We start from the raw sequence: 20,575 nt of genomic DNA, 5'->3' as shown, positions 1-20,575 counted from the left end.
TGTACAAATTTATTTGTCGTGGGTCAAGATGTGATTTGATCCTGTCTGCCTTCACTGAATTGGTTTTTTTGGGCCTTTTGAGCTGAATAAGTTTACGATGCCACTCTGTCTTGTTAGACTTGAGAAAAACCAGTCATGTATATGAACCCTGCACCTGCCAGTGCCCAGATCTGCAGCCAGACCGATCTAAAACAGGAGGGGAAACCCAGTTTAGCTGGGACTTTGCCTGTTTGTTTTATTTCATAAGCCAGATTTTATTTCCCTTGGTGGGAAATGCAGGTGGCATGATTTCAGTTGCAGCAGAATCTCCCCTTCTAAATCAAAGGTAATGGATGTCATGGAAATATTAACTGCTAATGTCAACAGTGTCCTCCTGGCTCACAGAACGAGTTTTGCAAATGTTTGTCCCCACATTAGAGGCATTTTCTCTTCTCCTAGTCAGGTCATTATGCTACAAAGGTAAACCTTATATTTTAAATGGAACATAACTAATGTAAGTATGTCCCTTGCTGTCCTTTTGAATAAAACACTCAAAAGCTGAATTATTTTTAAAAAACTGTATCTTGCCTTTCTTAATTTCTTAACTCTTAAAAGGCTGTTAAAATGTCACTCATTTATGCTGACAAAGTAGAAAGTTAATTTCAGTAATTCCCACGGGAAGAAGGCAGAGATGTTTGTTGATTCACTGCTGTTGAGATGCCCCAAAGGCACATTCCTACAAGAACCCTACCAGCTCTTGTATGAGCTGGGAATATTCCTTCTGGCCCAACAGAATTTTCTGAACAATCCTCAGGGAAGTGATTTCTTTTCCATGTGTTTTGGTTCTCTAGCTGTAAGAAAGGAAAGTGGTCCTTGCCTACCTCACAGAAGTCTTGCACATTATGAGAATGAACCCATAAAAACTCATAAAGCACCAGGTGCTTAAAGACAACATGATCCCTAGCCTGAGGATTATATAGAGCTTTAAATGGAAGAAAATGTACTTTCATAGGCCTTGCAGTGCTTGCAGCAGAAACCTTGAATGAAATGAGGGCAGATTTGTACATCGGTCTCAATGGAGCAATACAGTGGTGGCTAAAGAGAGAAGCACCTTGAGAACAGCATCTCTTGCTCAGCTTCAGAGTCACAGCTGCCTCCTGAGCTTGTGCTTAGTGCAGATCCAATGGAGAGGGGGAGGTTCTGCAAGGACAGGTGCCTGCACAGGAACCACCTGGTGAAATGGGCACCTTCCACAGGCAGCAGAACATGCTTGTCCCCAATCCCCCGGGGTTCTCTTTAGAAAGGAAATCTTTTAAGTACAGCTGTTCAGAGTGGCAAAAAAAAAAAAAAGTTTGAACCGTGGATGCAATTTTTGAGGAAATTCAGGATGTTGATGAGAATATGTACTTCCTGGCTGATGTGAGGTTTAGAGCAATTTCAGAATTATTCAGAATTATTATCTCCTCACCAAATCATTGTTGTTTGGGGTTTTTGTTTGGGTTTTTTGATGTTTGTTTTTTTCTACATAATGGACAAATATACAGGGGAAATGCCATCTACAAAAAAAGCAAAATAATAATAATGTGGTTATTGATTAGTGTTGCAAGTGTTTAGGATAACCATGAGGGTCTGCACTAGTTTCTGGTTTCATTTTTTGCTGATCCAGTATATTCTTTCATTTCTAATTAAAATTACTACTAAAAGCAAAAATTTCACACAAAAATTCAAGACATTCCATTTCTAGCAACATCTTCCCTGCCAAAAGTTCTAGACTTGACAATGTCATCTGTGACATCACAAGGAATAATAATGTTTTTCATAATTTCAAAGTAGCTTCAAATCTGAAAGGTATTCAGTGAGGGTGAATACATGTATCCCCCCATGCCAAGATTCATGCTTTTAAAATAAACCCCACAATAATGTCACATGTATCATCTCTTCACTTGTACATTTAGCATTCTTCATTTGCAGAATACCAGATGTTTCCTGTGTAAACTTCTGGGCACATATGCAATTGATAAATGGAGAGGAAATTAATGAATTGAGAAGATAAGCCAATCTGGGCTGAAAAAGATGGTTTCCAGCTGTGAATGGAAGTGATTTATCATTGAGCTAAAGGATCAGCTTTTCTAGCTCAAACCAGCAGATACATCATTACATTTAATCCAGACTTCCACACAGATATTTAAGAGTCTTGCAACTGACTGCAGCAGAGCCAGAATTTCACCCATAGTGTTTGCCTAGGCTGAAAGCCCATTCCCCACAGTTCTGTTGTTATTATTTATTTATTTATTTAGTAAGTGTGGTTATTTCTGTAGCAGAGGAATAAAAACCATCCGTTTGTGCTCTCAGGATAGAAAGATTGCAGCTGTGGCTGATGCTGAGCACAGCAAAAAAGGCTGAGCTGGATTCTCTCTCTCTAACCTTTGGTAATGAGAGGGGTTTGTTGACCTTGTCATTGTTGACACCTGCCCAAACCAGTGAGGAATTTAAGGTTTTGCAGACTAGAAGCACATGGCTGCTTGGAAACTCAAATACCTGAAATGTGCACACATGCTATTGTGATTTGCTTGGGTAAATGTTTGTAGAAAATTGAAATTACAGAAGATACTTGCAAATATTTAGATCAGGACATGTGTTTTGACCTGCAGTGAGGCTCAGAGGAATGAAGTGTTCCCAAACCTCACCACAACACCCCTGCCAACAGGGAGTTGCCAGGCAGAGGTCAAGAGATGCGTTTGTAACTCAGGTCTTGGTCTTTTTTTGCAAACACAATAGTATAGTAAATTTTGATTTAGAAAACCCAGATTCCTTTCCATCTAACTCATCTCCATGACAAGCTTACTCTGAGCCTCTAAAGGCCCCTGGGCTGGTGTGAGAAAGGGAATGAGAACCTGTGGTGAGGGAGACCCTTCCCAGAGAGAGCTGGAAGGTCCCTTGGATGTATCTTTGCACCGTGTGTCCCACTGTGCCTTTCAGTGTCTCTGACTGATGCCTTAGAAGCAGCTCAGCACGCTGGGAATGCTCCCCAAACACTGCTGCTAGGAAGGCAATCACTAAGGTCACATTTTTCTAAGATTCTCTTTTACTTCTTATGCTACTCTGTCATACTAAGGGATTCAAAGCTCCTGTAACTCGCTCTTGGTGTAGGAATTACAGTCCTTTGTGCAGCAGAAACAGAATAATGTGACTTAACCCCATGTCACAAACAGATCTGGGAGTTCCACTGCACATCCATCCCTCATGGCAAAGTCACTGGGGAGATACAGATGGGTATCCAGTGCAGATAAAGGTGGTGGTTTTGTGAGGAGCTACAAAAGAGATTGTTCTCTGCTACTGCTCCATGATTAAAATAATTCGGCCCATTCTCACAAAGACATTGGTAAAATACAGGTGGCCTGGGTAAGTGCAACTTGAAAGAGAAAAAAAAAGAGTATTTTGTAAGCTTCTCTTCCCAGTTCCTTCTGATTTGAAGTCCAAATAAGTCTTAATTAAAGTACTTTGTGTGCTGTCATACTGTCAGGGTCAGGAATTTGGGTTTTTGAAAGGCAAACTGTGAACCATTTTTAATTTCAGTAGCTCGAACTCCAAAGAGAATTCTCTGTGGAACGGATACACACTTGGCCTGAAAGCCCTTGACCAAGGTAGTGTGAGATCAGCAACTTGAGGAACTACCAAACAAAGGCAAAACTTGGTCTTCCTGCATGAGCAAAATAAATCTGAGGCACAGAATATGTTCAGTCAACAAACTAATCCCACTAGCACCTGAAATATTGGGAGAAAAAGGGATTTCAGGCAAGGCCATCAAATTCCAGCAGTGCCCTAATGCTGCTCTAAAAGAACAACTGTGGCTTTTGCCAAACAAAATAAAACAAATAAGAAAAAGCCTCAAAGCAGAATAAAAAATACACAGCAGTGGTCTTCCTAATTGTGTCCTTTAACTGCAAATTGGCATGAACAGCTCTAACAGCACTCTTAAGAATTATTTTCTGAAAAATGTTTGACCCCTTTATTTAAAGTTTTGCCTATTGCAACTGTCTACTCTTATTTAAATGAACAATAAATTTTAATACTGCCTTGACCCTAATAATGGATTTGATGGTGAGGTCCACAGGCTATAGGAGTCCTGTGGGGTATAAAAGACCTGCTCCATTGTTGTTGGTTGGTGGCCATTCATTTAAATTTTACAAGAAACAGCCAGTATGAACATCTGATAACTTGAAAATTATCTTCTGAAACTTACTTTTTTTCTCAGTCTCAACAAAATACTTATCCTTAGATTCAGAACTGAGGCTCAGGCCACAGTTCCTCCTGCAGTTCTGTACAAAATGCTGCCTTCAGAAAGCAGAAAGAACGGATGTTGTTACCGGATTAAGTCCAGCAGGGCATCTGCAGAGCTCATGATGGGCTTTCCACCCTCCTCAGTGCTCTCCTTCTGGGCTGCTCCACCAGGGTGGATAATGGATACCATAATTATTCCCACAACCACAGCCACAAAGGTTGTCCACAGGTAGTAAGTGACAGTTATGATTCCCAAGCGACTGGAAGTCTTGGCATCCAGGGCTGCAAGCCCAGACATCAAGCTGTGGGAAGAAAACACAGCACAAATTGTATTTAAATTGACATTATTTTACATTAATGCAGCTGAAAGCCTAATTTCTGAATTATTCCAGCCTGCCTGCTTCTCTGACTGCTGATTCTGCGTGTCAGTGTTTCAACGAGCTTGCCAGTAACACTAAAGCTGTAGTCTCTGTGTCTGAAGGGGTTTTCCAAGTGCCAGCTCAGATCCTGGTTACTGGAAGGAACCTGCAAGCTTAGGCTGCACATGTGGGGACTGAATCCTACCGACTCTTCCCTGAAATTCCAGAGACAGTTTTACACAAGTTACACATGGGATGGCTCAGTTCACAGGAGCAGTGGCAATAGTTATTAAAACTCTTTGTGTCATACTCTATGCATAATTTTACAGAATAATAGAATAATTCACGTTTGAATGGACCTCTGAAGAAAATCTAATCAACCCGCTCAGCCTTTCCTGTGTGAAGTGGGGATACAATTTTAAAATTAAAAACCCTAAGGGGCAATTTTGTCATGTAGTCCATTCTTTAGCAAAAAGAATAACTTTTTTTTTTCTTTCTAAGTAAATTCAATATATTTTTGCTTTGCCAGGGAGCACATTAGGAGCAGACTTAATTCAGTGTGCCTCCAGTCTAAGTGGGGACAGTGGGTGGGATTCAGAGGAAGCACCTCCATGGGAAGTGTGGCTGCCCATTTGGGAGCAAAGAACATGCTGTGATTGCTTCAGCCTTTCCGTAGAATCAGAGAATAACAGAGTCATGCAATCATAGAAAATGCTGAGTTGGAAGGGGCCCATCAGGAGCTTTCCTCTTCAGCTCCCTGCCCAGCACTGCCAGAGCATCACCAGTGTCCATCCTCTTGCCTGTACAGTTTGCCTGTGCCAAGCCATACAGTTCTCTACCATGAGATTTAGCCCCCACTGACCCTCTTGTGCAGGCAGATTAGGCAGGGCTCTCTCTTTGGCCCCTGAGGTTTCTTTAGATTGCTCTGACATAGACCCCGATGCAGTTTCCAAGTGACCTGAGTCTGGGATTGGATTTTCCCCTGACAGCAGTGTGGTTTGGGGCTTTAAATTGAGATTTCCCTTTGGATAATTCTCTATGAACTCTCCAAAGCATACATCTCAGGAAAAGTACAAGTGAAATAAAATGCCACATTTATTATTTGGTGTGTCCAGCTTTCTCCTCCAAACAGACCTCTTTATCAGGCCTGTTCTCATCATTATTTCCTAAGCTGCACCTCCTTGAATGAGATCTCCTTGACCTCACACTGCTGAGAGAGGTTGTCTACAGCCAATGCTAAAGTGCAGCTTAACCTTTATAGTAGATTTAATGAAATCAAATGGGTGGATTTAGTGTTCAGGTTCCAGCTATCCACTAGATTAATTAAGAAAATGTATTGCTTTTCTGCACTGCCAATCTCTCATCTAGCATGGGTTCTGTTAACACTATAGGAGCAAGGATGCACTGGAGTTTGAATAATTTAGAAAATGAGCATCTCAGCAACTCTCACTCCTGTAACCATTGTTCTTTGCTTTTATCATTGGATTTGATAAAAATCCCACCTTTCTGTGTGTCTGCAAAGCACTGTGTACAAACAGCACTGCATATTGGAAATACAGTAGTAGGAATGCTTCTTTGTTCTTTGACATTTCCCTTGCATGAGTCCATGCAGAAGAGTAAATATTCTAAAACATTTTTTAAATGAAACAGTGAAGTTAAATATATTTATCTCAAATTAATGTGACAGTTTTCTATTAAAAAACCACTGTATTGTTATTACATTTTTTGGACTGAACTCTTCTCTCAGGCTGAGGTTCCACAGGCCATTGAGCCAGTTTGACAGCTCGTGGCTGCACAGAGTAGGTACCTATATTGTGCTAGGGTACAGCACTGTTCCACCCCCACATTCTCAGGGGAAAAAGAAAAGAAAAATGAGAGTCTGGTTGATTTTTAACCAGTTGAATGTTTTTCATGGTAACAATTTTCAGGGTTCTTTATAGATAAATTATGCAGGTGACACCAGAGGTGTGAAGGGCTGACTGTTGAGCAGCAGAGCTGCAACTTGCAGGCAGAGCAGTTCCTGGGAGAGGGCACTGCTAAGGAGACAGAGAATTCACTTCTCTTCCATCCCTAGTGCTGCCCTGGAGCCACTGTCACTGTGGGGAAGCCACCACTCTTCCTGTTGTATTTGATGCCTCTGAGCCATGTTGGTTCTACAGAACAACAGAGGGATGAACCCTGTCTAGATTGCTCACCTGAGAAGCATTTCCAGAAGTACTTAGGGACAAAAATCCTAATTAAATATGTCCAGTGGTTCAGGAGAGTTTAGGGTTGTTACCTCAGCCTCAAGATGCGGGGCCTTAGGATTTGGGAGGATGTTGTTCAGCTGGAATCGAATCTTACCTTGGCTCCTAGGTGGCAAATCCTGAGGGGGCTAATAATGAGATTGCTCTGTCTTGGGGATATTCATTAACAAGATCATCATCTGTAATGAGATTATCCTGTCACCAGATAAAGTCATGCTCAGTTCATGCTGTGATGAGAAAGTCGTCAAAAGTAATTAACTATGGAGGTGCAGTGGGGTAACTGGGATGTGACAGAAGCATGAACAGAGGTCTGGGCCCTGACAAAACCCTGTGTTCTCCATGGCCTGCAGTGCTCAGGAAGAGACCACTGGAACCAGTTTTCCAAAAGCTGGGGAGTAACAGTGGTCATTTTAGGCAATAGCTCAGAATCATTACAGATAAAAATGCCTGGAACTAGAATAAGACAGTAATCATCATTCACTGTTTTTGTTCAACTTCATGTGTTTGATATCAGAAGGAATGGGACACAGGCACAAAGATTAAGAGACATAGAGGCTATCACAGTTATTGTACAAAGCAAGTAATACACAGTCACATCACAGGAGTTTATTGCTGTTCATCTCTAGAGGTCTAACATTCACACGATGTAGCCGAAGGATGACAAGAACAAGTACTCTTCTTACTTTCTGGGGAACAGGGGGAGGAATAAGCTTCCAGCTAGTTTTAACTAAGATCACTGTATCATGCTCAGGTCCTCTCTCAAAGTCTAATTTTCATCAGACACTATTGGCCACATAAAAACTTCCTGAAGAATTTCCCAAGATTCTTCTAAACCAGAACAAAGCTATTCTCATGGCTTCCACTGCTAGACTCTGGAATGGAAAGCAGTGTACCTTTAATTTTTGTCAAACCTCAGAATTTGGTTGGCCTTGGAAGAACAGGGCAGATATTTGATTCATAGCTTGAAACCATTTGAGAAGCTGTGTAGTTAAGTAGCTTCCACACATATGATTCATGTGTAGCTTCTTCCATAGCGTGTTTTAATGATTGCCAAATGGACAAAACAGGATTAAGACAATGAAAAACAATCTGGAGCTTTTCTAAATAATTACTGTACATCTCACTCCTTTACCAGTCTGGGAAAATAATCCACAAAATTGTAATTTAATGTTCAGACAGCATTTCTTAGCTTTTATAGAAAAAAACCTGTCGAGCTTAAAGGAAAGGGGAAGACATCTTCCATTCTAGGAATTACATGTGACTAATTAAAAAGGAAAAGTCAGTTTCTACATTGTTTAAAGTATTTGTAATTGTATGAACCAAAGAACCAAGTACTAAGTTTCATGTCTGCTTTGAGGGAAATCCGTGTAAAACTCCCAAGACTAAAATAGAATTTTTGACGTAAAGAAGAAGGGAATTCTTTCCAATATCTTGGAAATCTAATTAGTCCCATGCAAACAAGTAGCTAAACCCTTTTGAGCACCTCTAGGCTTGTTCTGGCTGTCACAGATAAGCACCAGGTATTTTATTTACAAATAAAAATAGAACTTTCTATCTTTGCAATTCTCTAGGTTTTTCTCTGGCTGTCTGATGAAGGCACATTTTTTGTCCTGTCTCAAGATCAAACCCTATTTCCCCAGAAAGGGAAAATACAAGAAGCTGCTGCTAAGACCCCATTCTGCATGTTTGTTTTGTCTTCCTCTCCACCAGAAGCCATCTGGATGTTGCTTTGAAATAGATGGATTATGGATAAAGTTATCAGAAGGGATTAGTGTGATTAGAAGGACATTAATCCTGTCAAGAAGTAATGGTCAAGTATTAACCACCAGCAGTTGTTCCTAGAATGATGTTTGTTTTCATTCATCCCGTTCCCTCCCTCCCATTCTCATTTTGTAATTGCATGCTGTGGAAAAGACCTTCCTGAGCAAGTTCTGCCAGCGAGGCTGGGAAGTGCCTCCAGCAGCTACATTAGAGATGATTATATTCCAGTTGAGCATCATGAAAGGGAAGTGCTGCCTTCACTAATGCTGCTTGATCATGCAGGCAGGCTGTCACTCACCTTTTTGTCAAGGTCAGTGCCTTCAAGTCTCAACATGATAATAAAGTGCATTTGATCATCTCAAAATGCTTCACCAGTGGAACCTCCTCTAATGCAGGAAGGCAGTATGTCCAGTTTATAGACTCAGAAACAGAGAAATTAAGGCACTTTTAAATAAAGACAAACCACTTACAGTGAAAAAAAAATCTGCCCGAGGTGATCTGCGTATTGCAGTGAACCATCACACTTTTCCTTATTTGTGCCCAGCTATCTGTGCTTTCAGAAGAGCCTGCTTCACTTCCATGGAGGCACCATTTTCAGAGTAATGTTTGCAACAGAGAAAATAAAACTCTTCAGTAATGAAAGAAAGAGATGAGAAGCTTTCTCTAGCTCTTTTTATAGTTTAGTGCTTGATTTGCTTTTAGTCTCTAGTGTTGTTAAAATTATTTCAGCAATGAGAAAGAGGGATCAGAATAACTTTTTCTTTTCAGGATATCATTTTGGTTTCTTCTAATATGAAAACCACCTACAGAGGAAGACCCTGCCATGGCTGCAGTAGAGCAAGGGCAGTGGTAGTGGTGGGAAGATCACAGCCCAGCCCTGTCTGCTTCACCCTGCCCCAAGCTCTGCCCTTCCTGACAGAGATGTGTCACAGGAGTTTTGCACACTGCTGGTGTGCTGCAGCCTTCTGCTGATCTGAGCACAACTAAGGGACTACCTCAGTCACTGTGGCCAGCGCAGTGATCCCCAATGTCTTGTATTATTAAAAATTTCATTGTATTACAAACTGATTTTCAAAGGAGTTGACAAGTCTGGAGCCCTCCTGAAGGTCCAAGGGGCTACTAAGGTTCATCTCCTGTGCAAATCCAGTAATAACAAACAGCTTTTAAAAGGTGAAACATCTTGATATAAATGAAATTGTGTCTAAGCTCAAAAAAACCCCAATTGCAGAAAGTGGTAGCTGTACTCCAGACAGGACTGCTGCAGCAGTTTCTGTATGGTTGGATTATCAGCTGTAAATAACACTTTAAATGTGCATGCACCTCTCAGAGCCCCAGCACGTAGCTATTTTACTAATCACAGTGGGAGCTCTAAGGTGTCAGACATGATGGAAAATCCGGCCCTCAATCTTCAAGCAACAAAAGCAACACAAACATGTCAGAGGATCAACACACTGTTCGCAGTGATTATGTTTAATTTTACAGCTAGGCTGCTAGGAAAGAGACCAATCTCCATTTCTAATGCGTCATAGCATGCATAATTTTGAGATTTGGTTTCTTAAATTGCTTTATAAAATAGTAAGATTTTTATTTTTTACCCAAAAATTTACCCAAAACATTGATATCTCTTTTATAATCTAACACTCGTAACTCTTAATGACAAACTGACATACATACACGGCAAAAATCCTGCCAGGAATTCACACGATGCATTTTATTTTGTATTTCTTGTGCAATAGGAAATCTGCTTTTACGGACTAATATAAACAAGGCAGGACTGTGTACAGCACACAGTGAGGGCTGATATTCAGTGGCTGTTCTGTCACCTGCACGTGTGAGGTTACTGTGATGCATCTGTGAGTTCTGGAAGGGATGAACAGCAGCCTTTGCTCACTGACTGTCAAAGGGGATTGCAGTGTAGCTCATGCAGAATTCAGGTTGGCTTGTTGATTTCAGTTGTTCTGATTTTAAAAAAGGTGTTTTCTTAAATTCAAAGGTCAGGATGCAAACAAACCCACATTATCTATTAAATATGGATGTGCAGCTTCACATGGTGGAAGGAGCCAAGAATCTTATTAATTCATGATTTTTTTTCTTCTGCCAGTTCTTCAAGCATTTTTAGATTAAGCAAAAAGCAAAAGGATTTAAAACACAAATTTGGATTATAAACAAATGTCAGATTTATTCAACTGTTTTTTGTCTAACAAAACAGAGGGAATCCAGCCAGCCCCTCAAGCTCCACATGTCATTCCCATTCCTTTGTGAGACACTAAGTATTTTAGAGCTCTCAGAGGACTACAAAAAAATTCTGTCAGGTCGCAAACAGTTCATCCCCCATTTGTAATCATTTCAGTGCTTTCCACACCCATTCACTCTGTGACCACAGATTCCTCTTGCATGTCACTAGACCCCTACTGACACTCTCTAAATAATTTCTACTGGGTTGGTCCAACTTTGTCATTATGATGTGTAATTGCAACATGTAATTTTTCACTGAAGCAGTCTGGACCTCTGGGTTGCACAAACAAAAGAAAACACTAGAAAACCGTATTGGATCTGATCATCGGACTTAACATTCCTAAACACAGCTAATGGCATTGAAAATGTTCCAGATGATAATGTGGAGAAACTTCTGAAGATGTCTCAGGCATGGAGGAGAATTAAAAACTTTCCTCTACAAGCTGAAGCCATCTCAAATGATTACTTTTGGGGTAATCTGACAGCAGTTCTGCAATATAATAGCAAGATGGAGAATTGAAAACAGTATAATGGTGTCAAGTGAGATGCTTTCTGACTGCTTCTTCTTACCCTTGGGTAATCCTTATCTTTCATTTTCATCCAAGTAGTTTTGCTTTTCACTCTAAAAATAAGGATATTTATTCCCTCTAGTCATCTCCTTATAACTCACTTCTCTACACTGACTTTCTCCACAATAAAGACTTGAGATGATATATCCTAGGAAAGAGCTAACATCTTGTTCTCACTGGGGTGAAATGTACTTTTATCATTATTCACATTACAGTGTTACACGTGACAGGTAGTGCAGAAATGGGACTCTCTGCACTTTATGTTCTCATTCAGTCCCCCACAGATTTCCCCATACACACCCACAGAAGGATCTCCCTCCCCTGTTGGGGAAGGCCTGTTCCTCAGTGCCAACAGAGGTGAAACAGAGGGAAAAGTGCACGGTCCAGTAATGTGAAGAAAAAAAGCCCTGTGTTCCCAAAGCAATTTCATTCTATGGAAAATACTTCTGCCTACTGGTACTTCATGGAACATTTTTCTGAGCAGGCTCTTCAGAGCCCCAGAGGCAGCACTTTGCAGCTGCTCCTCAGCACCTCACTAGATAATACAGTACATAAATTTGGTTGCACTCGATTACAGAACTATAGAATTTTTTAGGTTGGAAAAGACCTCTAAGATCTTTAACCCCAACTGTTCCTTCCTCCAGCTCTGCCAAATCCCACTAAACCATGTCCCCAAGTGCCACATCTACTTGTCTTTTAAATACACCCCAGTCTGGCAGTGGCACAAGGATGAGAACAGAGCAGCTGGTATTAAGGGGAATAGCTTAACACATGCATAGCAGAAAAGACCAAGCCCAAACTGACCAGAACCTTCTGGTCCACCCTTTCCCTTTTCGTTTTCAGGTAAATTATGTGTCAAGACATGGAAAATACCTCTTAGTACCAGGGGTGTATTAGAAGAATTCTCATTCATGTAAAACCAGTATTAATGAGTGAATTAATTTTGGCTGTCTTCTTTATATAAATATAACCATAAACAGAAAAAAGAAATCAGAGCCTTTTAGACATCTGTTTTCCTTCTGAATGGATATTATACTGATTTTATCAGACAGTGGATTATATTAATAGTAAAAGGTTTAAATTGTCAATTGGAGAGTTTAGGTCAAACTTTTCATCCCTAGCAAATTATGACCTTAAGTAGAAAAACAGACAAACAGTCTCCAGTGTGAGGTTTATTGCCAGTTTCATCTGCAGCTGAGAGCAAACAAACAGTGCCCAACACAACCTACCCAGGCCAGTGGCCAATGTGGTATGGCCCCATACAGCCAAACAATGTCAGAATTCCATTAAAACACAATCAGCAATACTTGTCATTGGTGAGATGTTCAAATGCCAGCATGTTCCCCATCAGAGAGCTGGGGAAAAAAATATGGGGAAAAGGGTACTAAAAAGAGAAGTTTCTAATTAAATACCAGGCTTTAAGAGCATGAGTAAGAACCACCAACTCAGGAATGTGAGCAGAAGGATGGAGGATTACCAGAACTGATGGCATTATGGACAGGAATCCCTTTAAAGAAAGACAGTACTATATTTAGAATATTGTATTTAATTCATCAACAAAACCACAATAGTAACTAATATTTATAACTACCCCCAAATGGGCCTTCAAATAAATATGAAATTTTATTAGCATACACTTGTTTGTACCAGGCACAACATACTCAGAGGAGCAAGCTCTATAATTTAAAAAATACAGGTCAAATCAGTTCTTTTATTTTGATTTTAAAGGGAATAATATTTCTTTAACAGGATCTGCTCTTGGAAAAGGATCAAATCTCTGCTACTCAATATTTCTTAAACATCTAGAAAATGGTTGGTGGTAAATAAATAGAAAATGTAATAATCTTCCTAAGCTTAAAAAATTAAACTTATTTTTCCAAAGGGAATACTCACTGGGGTAACCAGGCTGTTACAACAGCTAAACAGTTTGAGTGGCCCTGACAATTCTCTTCCCACTCTCACTGTTGACTGCTAATCTAAGTCAGAAAACTTGGCCCCGTATCTCTTTCCAGATAAAAGCCCAATCATAGAAACGAGGAGGGTGCTGGAATAAAGGATGCAATTTTCTATTACATATATAAGTAGACACATAGGACAAAGAGAACTCAGTATGTTCAGCTGACGCCAACCTGTGTAACTCTGGCTTTAGCCTGCTTTTCTGAATGACCAAGCCTTGTGCAGTCAAACCCTGTGTGAGAGCCCTTACTAATAAATAACATGTTCATTCAGGGAGGGTCATGTTCCTGAAAGGGCTGTGACGCTTCACCTATACAGGAGAGAAATAATGTATGGGCTTCTGGCAGGCCTGCAAGCCCTGCCTCTTCTCCAGCCTTCCTCACAAGTCTGCAGCACACACATTTTGCAACTCTCTTAGGACATGAGGTGACTCTGCCTGCTGGCAGCAAAGCTGGGAGCAAAGCTGGCAGCAAAGCTGGCAGCCAGATCTGCTCCTCCCCTGCGGGCTCGCTGGCACCTCTGCCTTGTGAACAGAAAGGGAGAGTGGCATTTCTGTTCTGTGGAAAATGCCAGTGTGAGTTCCCTGCCTACTGGGAGGAATCCATGCCAAACACCAGCATTAGGAATGCCTCAGCAGTGGTGAATTATTCAATATTATTCCAGTACAATATTATTCTTCAAAACTTGGAGTTGTAACAGATCAGGTTTCAGTACCAGCAACTTGGAGTTGTAACAGATCAGGTTTCAGTACCAGCCTCCACAAAAAGCTTAAGTCGAAGCAGTCGTGCTTACCGAAAATCAAGTTTCTGGCCCGCTGGGAACTGATCAGTACAAAGCTGGTAACATGAGCTGAAGATGATGGGGCAGGGAACGGGCACAGAAATGCTCTGAAGGAAGGTGACAGTGTGTGAGTTGTGGCACAGTGCCTGCCAGCGCACCTGGCCTGTGCTGGACCTGGCACAGACAGGAGCAGGTCAGAGGGTTTCTATGGTCTTTAGCAAATGTGAGACGATATTAAGGGGAAAGTTGAGTCTTTGTTCCTTTCCCAGTCTTTTGTATCATGCAGAGCACAAAAACTTTGACATCAGATTTGATTACTTCAAGCATTTAAGAAGTTGAGAAACTCAAGTGATGCACTGGTATCTGCCAATCAGCTTGTCCTGGGAACAGCTGAAGGAATCCCGCATGTGTGTGTGTGTCTGTGGAAGTTTATAACCAACCACGGTGAAAGAAAGTGGAAGGTTTATTATTTTCTGGATAGCGAATAGTACCGGCAATCCCCGGGATGCGGGAGCCCGGGCAGTGGCAGCGGCAGTCCCCGGGATGCGGGAGCCCGGGCAGTGGCAGCGGCAGTCCCCGGGATGCGGGAACACGGGCAGTGGCAGCGGCAGTCCCCGGGATGCGGGAGCCCGGGCAGTGGCAGCGGCAGTCCCCGGGATGCGGGAGCCCGGGCAGTGGTACCGGCAATCCCCGGGATGCGGGAGCCCGGGCAGTGGCAGTGGCAGTCCCCGGGATGCGGGAGCCCGGGCAGTGGCAGCGGCAGTCCCCGGGATGCGGGAGCCCGGGCAGTGGCAGCGGCAATCCCCGGGATGCGGGAACACGGGCAGTGGCAGCGGCAGTCCCCGGGATGCGGGAACACGGGCAGTGGCAGCGGCAGTCCCCGGGATGCGGGAGCCCGGGCAGTGGCAGCGGCAGTCCCCGGGATGCGGGAACATGGGCAGTGGTACCGGCAATCCCCGGGATGCGGGAGCCCGGGCAGTGGTACCGGCAATCCCCGGGATGCGGGAGCCCGGGCAGTGGTACCGGCAATCCCCGGGATGCGGGAGCCCGGGCAGTGGCAGTGGCAGTCCCCGGGGTGCGGAGGGAGCGGGGCGCGTGCTCGGTGTCCCGGCAGAGCCGCCCGGTGGCCGCAGGGTGCATTGCAGGGTATCCCGAGCCTCCGGCCGCGCCGGGAATGCCGGAGGGGCGAGGAAAGGGCGTGGAACAAACCTGAAGAGCGGGATCTGCCTGAGGGGTTTGATAAACAGAACTTCAGGGCAGGATGCACGGGCAACCTGCTGGAAAACCTGAGATCTGTTGAAGGCTGAAACTTTTTGCATGAAAGGAGGAAAATACATTGTTTGCATTGTCCCTGTCAAATGAGGATCGAAGCCTCTGTCCCAAGAGTGAACCAGGGAACTTCAGAGCTTCTGCAGCTGATCTTCCAGACTTGTTGAGGACCTGTCCCTGTGCAGCTGCAGTAAGAGCTTGGACAGTGTCTAAATGTGTAACTGTGAATTCAGATTTGGCTTCTGTTCTCTCCGAGCTCTCTTAATATTTCTATTCCTAGGTCTAACAGCAGTATCCTGTGTTTGCACATAAAGTAAGCAGTGTACATCTAGTAACTACAGGCTTTGAAATTTGGTCTGTAAGGTTCCAATACAGACCTATCCTTTGGGCAGACATGAACTGTCAACTATTTGTAATTATCTTGCTGACAGAAGTATTGTGTGGGTACCTGTTCTTGCAGCTGAGAAAAGCAAACTCTACACAGAGGGGATACTGACAGGTATGAGCAGAGCTAAATCTCAGGCAGAGGATGGGTGCAGTAAATATATACTCATTTCAGAGCTGTTCTATGATGCTATGAAGCTTGTTTATGTAATCAGATAACTGAAATAATTTCAACCCTCCCCTTAATGAAGGTTCATGCCTCAACAAAAACAAAAGCTCATGCAGGGCTCAGACTGACAGGCTAGTGGGTGATGATTACTTTTCCAAGATTTTTCTGTCTGTGGGAAAAGAAAGAAGTAAGACCACAGATGACAGGAGACATCAGAAATAGGTTCAGGAGCTCTGGGATAGAGCAGTTCCCGGAGCAGGAACAACATTCAGGAAATCAAGAAACTGTTGTTTGAAGAAATGGTCTCCCGTTGTTTGACAGATTTCCTCTGCATCCAAGGAACTTTTAAAATAAGCATCATTCAGAAACACCTGACTGTATCATAATTTCCTCATTCCTAATGAACACAATCTGCAAAGTTCTGCTTTAACTCTCTGACAATCAGGTCAAGAGGGGGATTACAAATTTTCAGCCATTTCTGTTTAAGGCTGGATTTCTGTTAGTGGTCTGTAAGAACAAGATTTCCTAGTGTGTTGTCAATCTTCTGACCTATCCAGTTGCCACTTTTTACTTCTGCTACAACCCTTCAAAATAAGCTCTGGACTCGGAAACAGGATAGTTTGCTCTAAGTCTCTCTTTTAATCTTCCTTTCTCACCTCTCCTTTTCTTTACAAATAATTTCTTTACTTGTATGTTCAAAGAAAAAACTTGCATTAATTTCGACTAGGAGAGCAATATTTAGAATTCTTTTTACAGTGTTGTGCTCCTGGCTTTTGTAAACAATAATAGAGAGCAATTTAAAAGATAATTTAAATGCCAGTGCTCTGGCAGGGCAGGCTGAGGATATTCCAAATCCACAAAGAAATGTAGTTTAAATCTGCATGCAGATTGGTAAAAATACAGTACTGGTTTACTGATTTTATGAAATACTTGTGTGGAAAACACTGTGCTTGTTATTAAAAAAACCCAAAAGGCAACCAGCCAAAAAAGCCCAAACTGTACAAGAATGTTGTTATATCTGGAGTGGTTTTTTTCTTGCAAACCCTGCCATTTCAGTTTGTGCTAGCAGGCACTGCTAGTTTGTTATACAGGGAGATGGACTCACACTGTCTTGCAAGGAGAATGGAACCTCTTTGAAGTTTTCTAAAGTTTCTCTCTTTCTGCCTCAGAGGACACAGTGCAGCTGCTGTGACAGTGAGGCTCAGAGCTGTCACATCTCCAGGCAGCTTAGAGCCGTCACAGGCTGTGCCAGAGCAGCTCTTTGCTACTGCTGCTGCTCTTCCTAACATCTCTAAATATACTAAAGGATCTAAAGAACTGCACATTTTAGGGAAGAATATGTAAATCTGCTCCAACCCTTTTCTGTCCTCCTTACTATGTCACTTCCTCATGTAAGACTCTTGTTTTCTTTGGAAAACTTTCCTTTCACCTCTCAAAAAAAAAATTGCCTTACATGTTTTGTCTTGGTGTTCTCTAGATGCATGGGCCAGGACCAGGTGTGAGTCTGTGGTTATAAAACCAGTTTCATGCACAAAGCAGCACGACTCAGCTTTGTTCTCTGAAAAACCATGAGAAGGCAGATGTCAGGGTAGATGACTGAAAAATAAAGTCAGTGCTGGTAATTGTGTTCATTTTCAACAACCATCAGTGATCTGAAGACTAGAAACTTTTTTTTTTTTTTTTCTCAAAGTGGTAGATGAGGTCTTGGTGTATGAATTAGGTTCCAGAACTGGAACCAAATATTGCAGTAATTTTTCCTCAGCTCTGGTAAAGTTAGCTTTGTTACTTTCCATCTCTTTAATAACCTCCCAGCCTTGGGCACGTGAGAGAGTTTTTGGCCATCCCGTTGGTGTGGTTTTGGGACTGCAGTCAGTGGGAAGGCAGTCAAACAGAGAAAAGCCTGCCCTAAGTTACACCCTCCTACTGCAAAGGCAGCTGCCATGCACCAGTCAGTTCCAGCACTGAGATCATTAATTCTGCTACTGATAAAGTGCCACCACTAAAGGTTCTATCTTTAACGAACAAAGCAATCCCTTTCACTTCCAGCCAAAGACAGCTATATATTATTAGTTCACTGGAGACATGGGTTTTTTTTCAATATTTATCATACTATAAACACAAACAGCACACCTCAGAATACTGCAGGACACTACGAATTAACTGTGCTTTTTCATCATATTTGTATAGTGTATTATGTTAATTGTTTAGATTTAAGGCAAGCTTTTTGATAAGGTGGGTTATTTATTCCATGTATTTAACTTCTAAGTAGCTTGAAGGAAAAAGTCCTCCCATTACAGGGGACAAAGAAAACCAATTAAAAAAAACCCCAACACATTAATTTTAAAGCAAATAGTACCTATATGAGGCAGAAATTATGTATGGCAGAAATTATTCTATCAACTAAAATACATGTTCATGGCTCCACTATAAATATGAATATGCAGCAGCACTGATGCCTCTGGCACTGTCACCTAATTCAGTCACAACTAAACCATTGTGATGACAACTCTCATTTGGGAAACTTCAAAAGTTATTGGAACAATAATTGTGTTCACTTACCTTGAGACAACCAGAGGGAGAATCAGCATTTTCAGCATCCTCATCAGTAACTCACCAGGAAACTGGAAGTAACTAATTTCCTGGAAATACATGGAGAGATGCTTATTGTTGTGAGCTAAAGACTTACTGTCTTCACAAGTGTTGCTAGAGCTGTGGATCAGATACCATTGCTAGAATCTGCACCTTTGGTGCAAAGACAAGGTGGGAAAGATAGCAGGCTTTAAGAGGCAATTTTAAAATTAATTAGATTACATAATGTGTTCTTATTCAATAAACACACTACATTGTTTGTTCCTTTACAAAGGAAGACAAAAATGAAATGTGCCATCTCCTGGAGACTTCTGTTAACCAGTTGCCCTGAATAATCTGTCCATTCTGCATTTTGTCTGTTTTCCTAGACGTGTTTGAAGCTATGGCTTGGACACAAACGATGTTCAGACAGAGAGTGGTTTGCAGTAGCAGAGGCCAGAATTGGTTTAATTCAGTTGCATTTACTAAATGCCTTATTTTTTAACTGAGATTTCTGGTTTTTTCTCAAACAGTGCATTTATTAATGCATGTTGCTGTCTGGTCTGCCTGACTGCTACAGCAGAAATGAGCATCAGCAAAGGGCTTACTTGAAGTATGCCGGGGGAGATATCCCCAAGTGACTTCAGCAACACGTTCTGGTAATGATGGGAAATCTCAGATTTATTAATATGAAACACCATTAGTGTAATATAAACATCTGCACCCCTGTGCATCTGATGCTGAAAAATATTCCCAGTGTTTTCTTTAGCTGTATGTGTTCCAAAATTGTATAAAATGCAGTATATTGCAGTACCAGTTTCTGCAGGCCTATATGAAATGCTGTATTTCATGTAGCTTAAATGCCCACTATTATTATCCATACCTGCAACGTTCTACTGTGCTCCTGCTACGCTTCCCCCGAGTCTGAGAGACCAGAACCCTTTGCTAACCTATTGCTTGAGAATGTGCGAAAAGACCCAAAGAACAGCGCAGACTGACAAACAGATCACACGAAACAATTGTAACAAACACATACACGTGGCTTTTACCTTCCAAAGCCCACCCTGGAGTTCCCCAAGGTGCATATGTCTTTTGTTATGTAAGTCTGGCATTTCCTCTGCAGGGACTTGCTGTGAGCTGCTCTTACCTGCTGGGAGAGGCGCCTGGTCCTCAGGAAGAATCCCAGGAGGCAGCCGATGGTGACGGACAGCACGGAGAGGATGAGCAGCCCATTCCTTTTACAAACATCTTTGATCCGAGCGAGGATTGCATCCAGGGCCACGGCCATGCTGTCCCGCCTGCTCTTTGGGGAAGAATCAGCATCCCATGGGGAGAGAATTCACTCGCTCCTCTTGTCCGGGTGCACAGATCTGGCTCTGTATAGATCAGATCAAAGCACTTCCAGTTCTGCTTAGCTGACCTGCAAGGTCACCCCTCTGCCAATAGCCACCAAGCAAGCAGCTGGCATTATTGTTCCAAATTAATACCAACAATCCTATTATCAACTACATCATTAAGAGCCTGGAAGAAGATTAGGGGCCTCTGGAAAATTAGAACAGAATGCAGTAGTATTTCTAAAACAAGACCAGTTCAAAACAAAGTGACACTCGTCGGGGAAAGGCGATGCATTCCTCAGCCTCCCCAGTTTGGGGTCTGGACACCCAAACCCAGAAAGGCAACCCTGCAAGCCAGCATTCAAACAGGGAACAGAGCAGTTTTCCCAAAGGGCAGAGCAGGTGATGTTTTGAACAGGACTATCACAGCAGGGCAAGCTAGGTGAAACTGGACTTCATTAATTAAAGCAGGCTTGGTTTTTTTTGTTTTCATTGCCAAAAAAAGGCTGAATGAACAGCATGAGAGACACACATCAAACAGGAAATAGCCACAGACCGGAACATGCAAGGACACCTTCTGTCACTGGGCATTTAGTATCTTGGAAGTGAAATGATTTCACTTTTCTTCCAACCACTATGTTGATTAGAGTAGGGCCAATTTACTTTCAGAGGATTATCAGACTAA

General features: G+C 42.2%; 2 protein-coding genes across 5 annotated transcripts in view; one reads left to right on the top strand and one right to left on the bottom strand.

The window, feature by feature from the left end:
- Positions 1 to 19,977, bottom strand: part of SLC1A7 (solute carrier family 1 member 7) — a 49,412-nt gene extending 29,435 nt beyond the window's left edge. For all 4 annotated transcript variants that reach the window (XM_038144659.1, XM_038144660.1, XM_038144661.1 and 1 more), the window contains exons 1-3: positions 19,704 to 19,977; positions 18,548 to 18,627; positions 4,347 to 4,562 (exon numbers count right to left, since the gene is read on the bottom strand). In XM_038144659.1, the coding sequence (XP_038000587.1) occupies positions 4,347 to 4,562; positions 18,548 to 18,627; positions 19,704 to 19,844 (437 nt within the window). In that variant the 5' untranslated portion in view covers positions 19,845 to 19,977. The remainder of the gene's footprint in view (positions 1 to 4,346; positions 4,563 to 18,547; positions 18,628 to 19,703) is intronic.
- On the top strand, positions 12,595 to 18,538 carry LOC119704041 (spidroin-2-like). The gene is made up of 2 exons (XM_038144663.1): positions 12,595 to 14,090; positions 14,128 to 18,538. The coding sequence occupies exon 2, from the start codon at positions 14,672 to 14,674 to the stop codon at positions 15,377 to 15,379; it is 708 nt and encodes a 235-aa protein (XP_038000591.1). The 5' UTR covers positions 12,595 to 14,090; positions 14,128 to 14,671; the 3' UTR covers positions 15,380 to 18,538.
- Positions 19,978 to 20,575: the final 598 nt, after the last annotated feature.

Source organism: Motacilla alba, chromosome 8, assembly GCF_015832195.1.
Source record: "Motacilla alba alba isolate MOTALB_02 chromosome 8, Motacilla_alba_V1.0_pri, whole genome shotgun sequence".
Taxonomy (NCBI): domain Eukaryota; kingdom Metazoa; phylum Chordata; class Aves; order Passeriformes; family Motacillidae; genus Motacilla; species Motacilla alba.
This window is presented reverse-complemented; position numbering and strand designations above follow the sequence as displayed.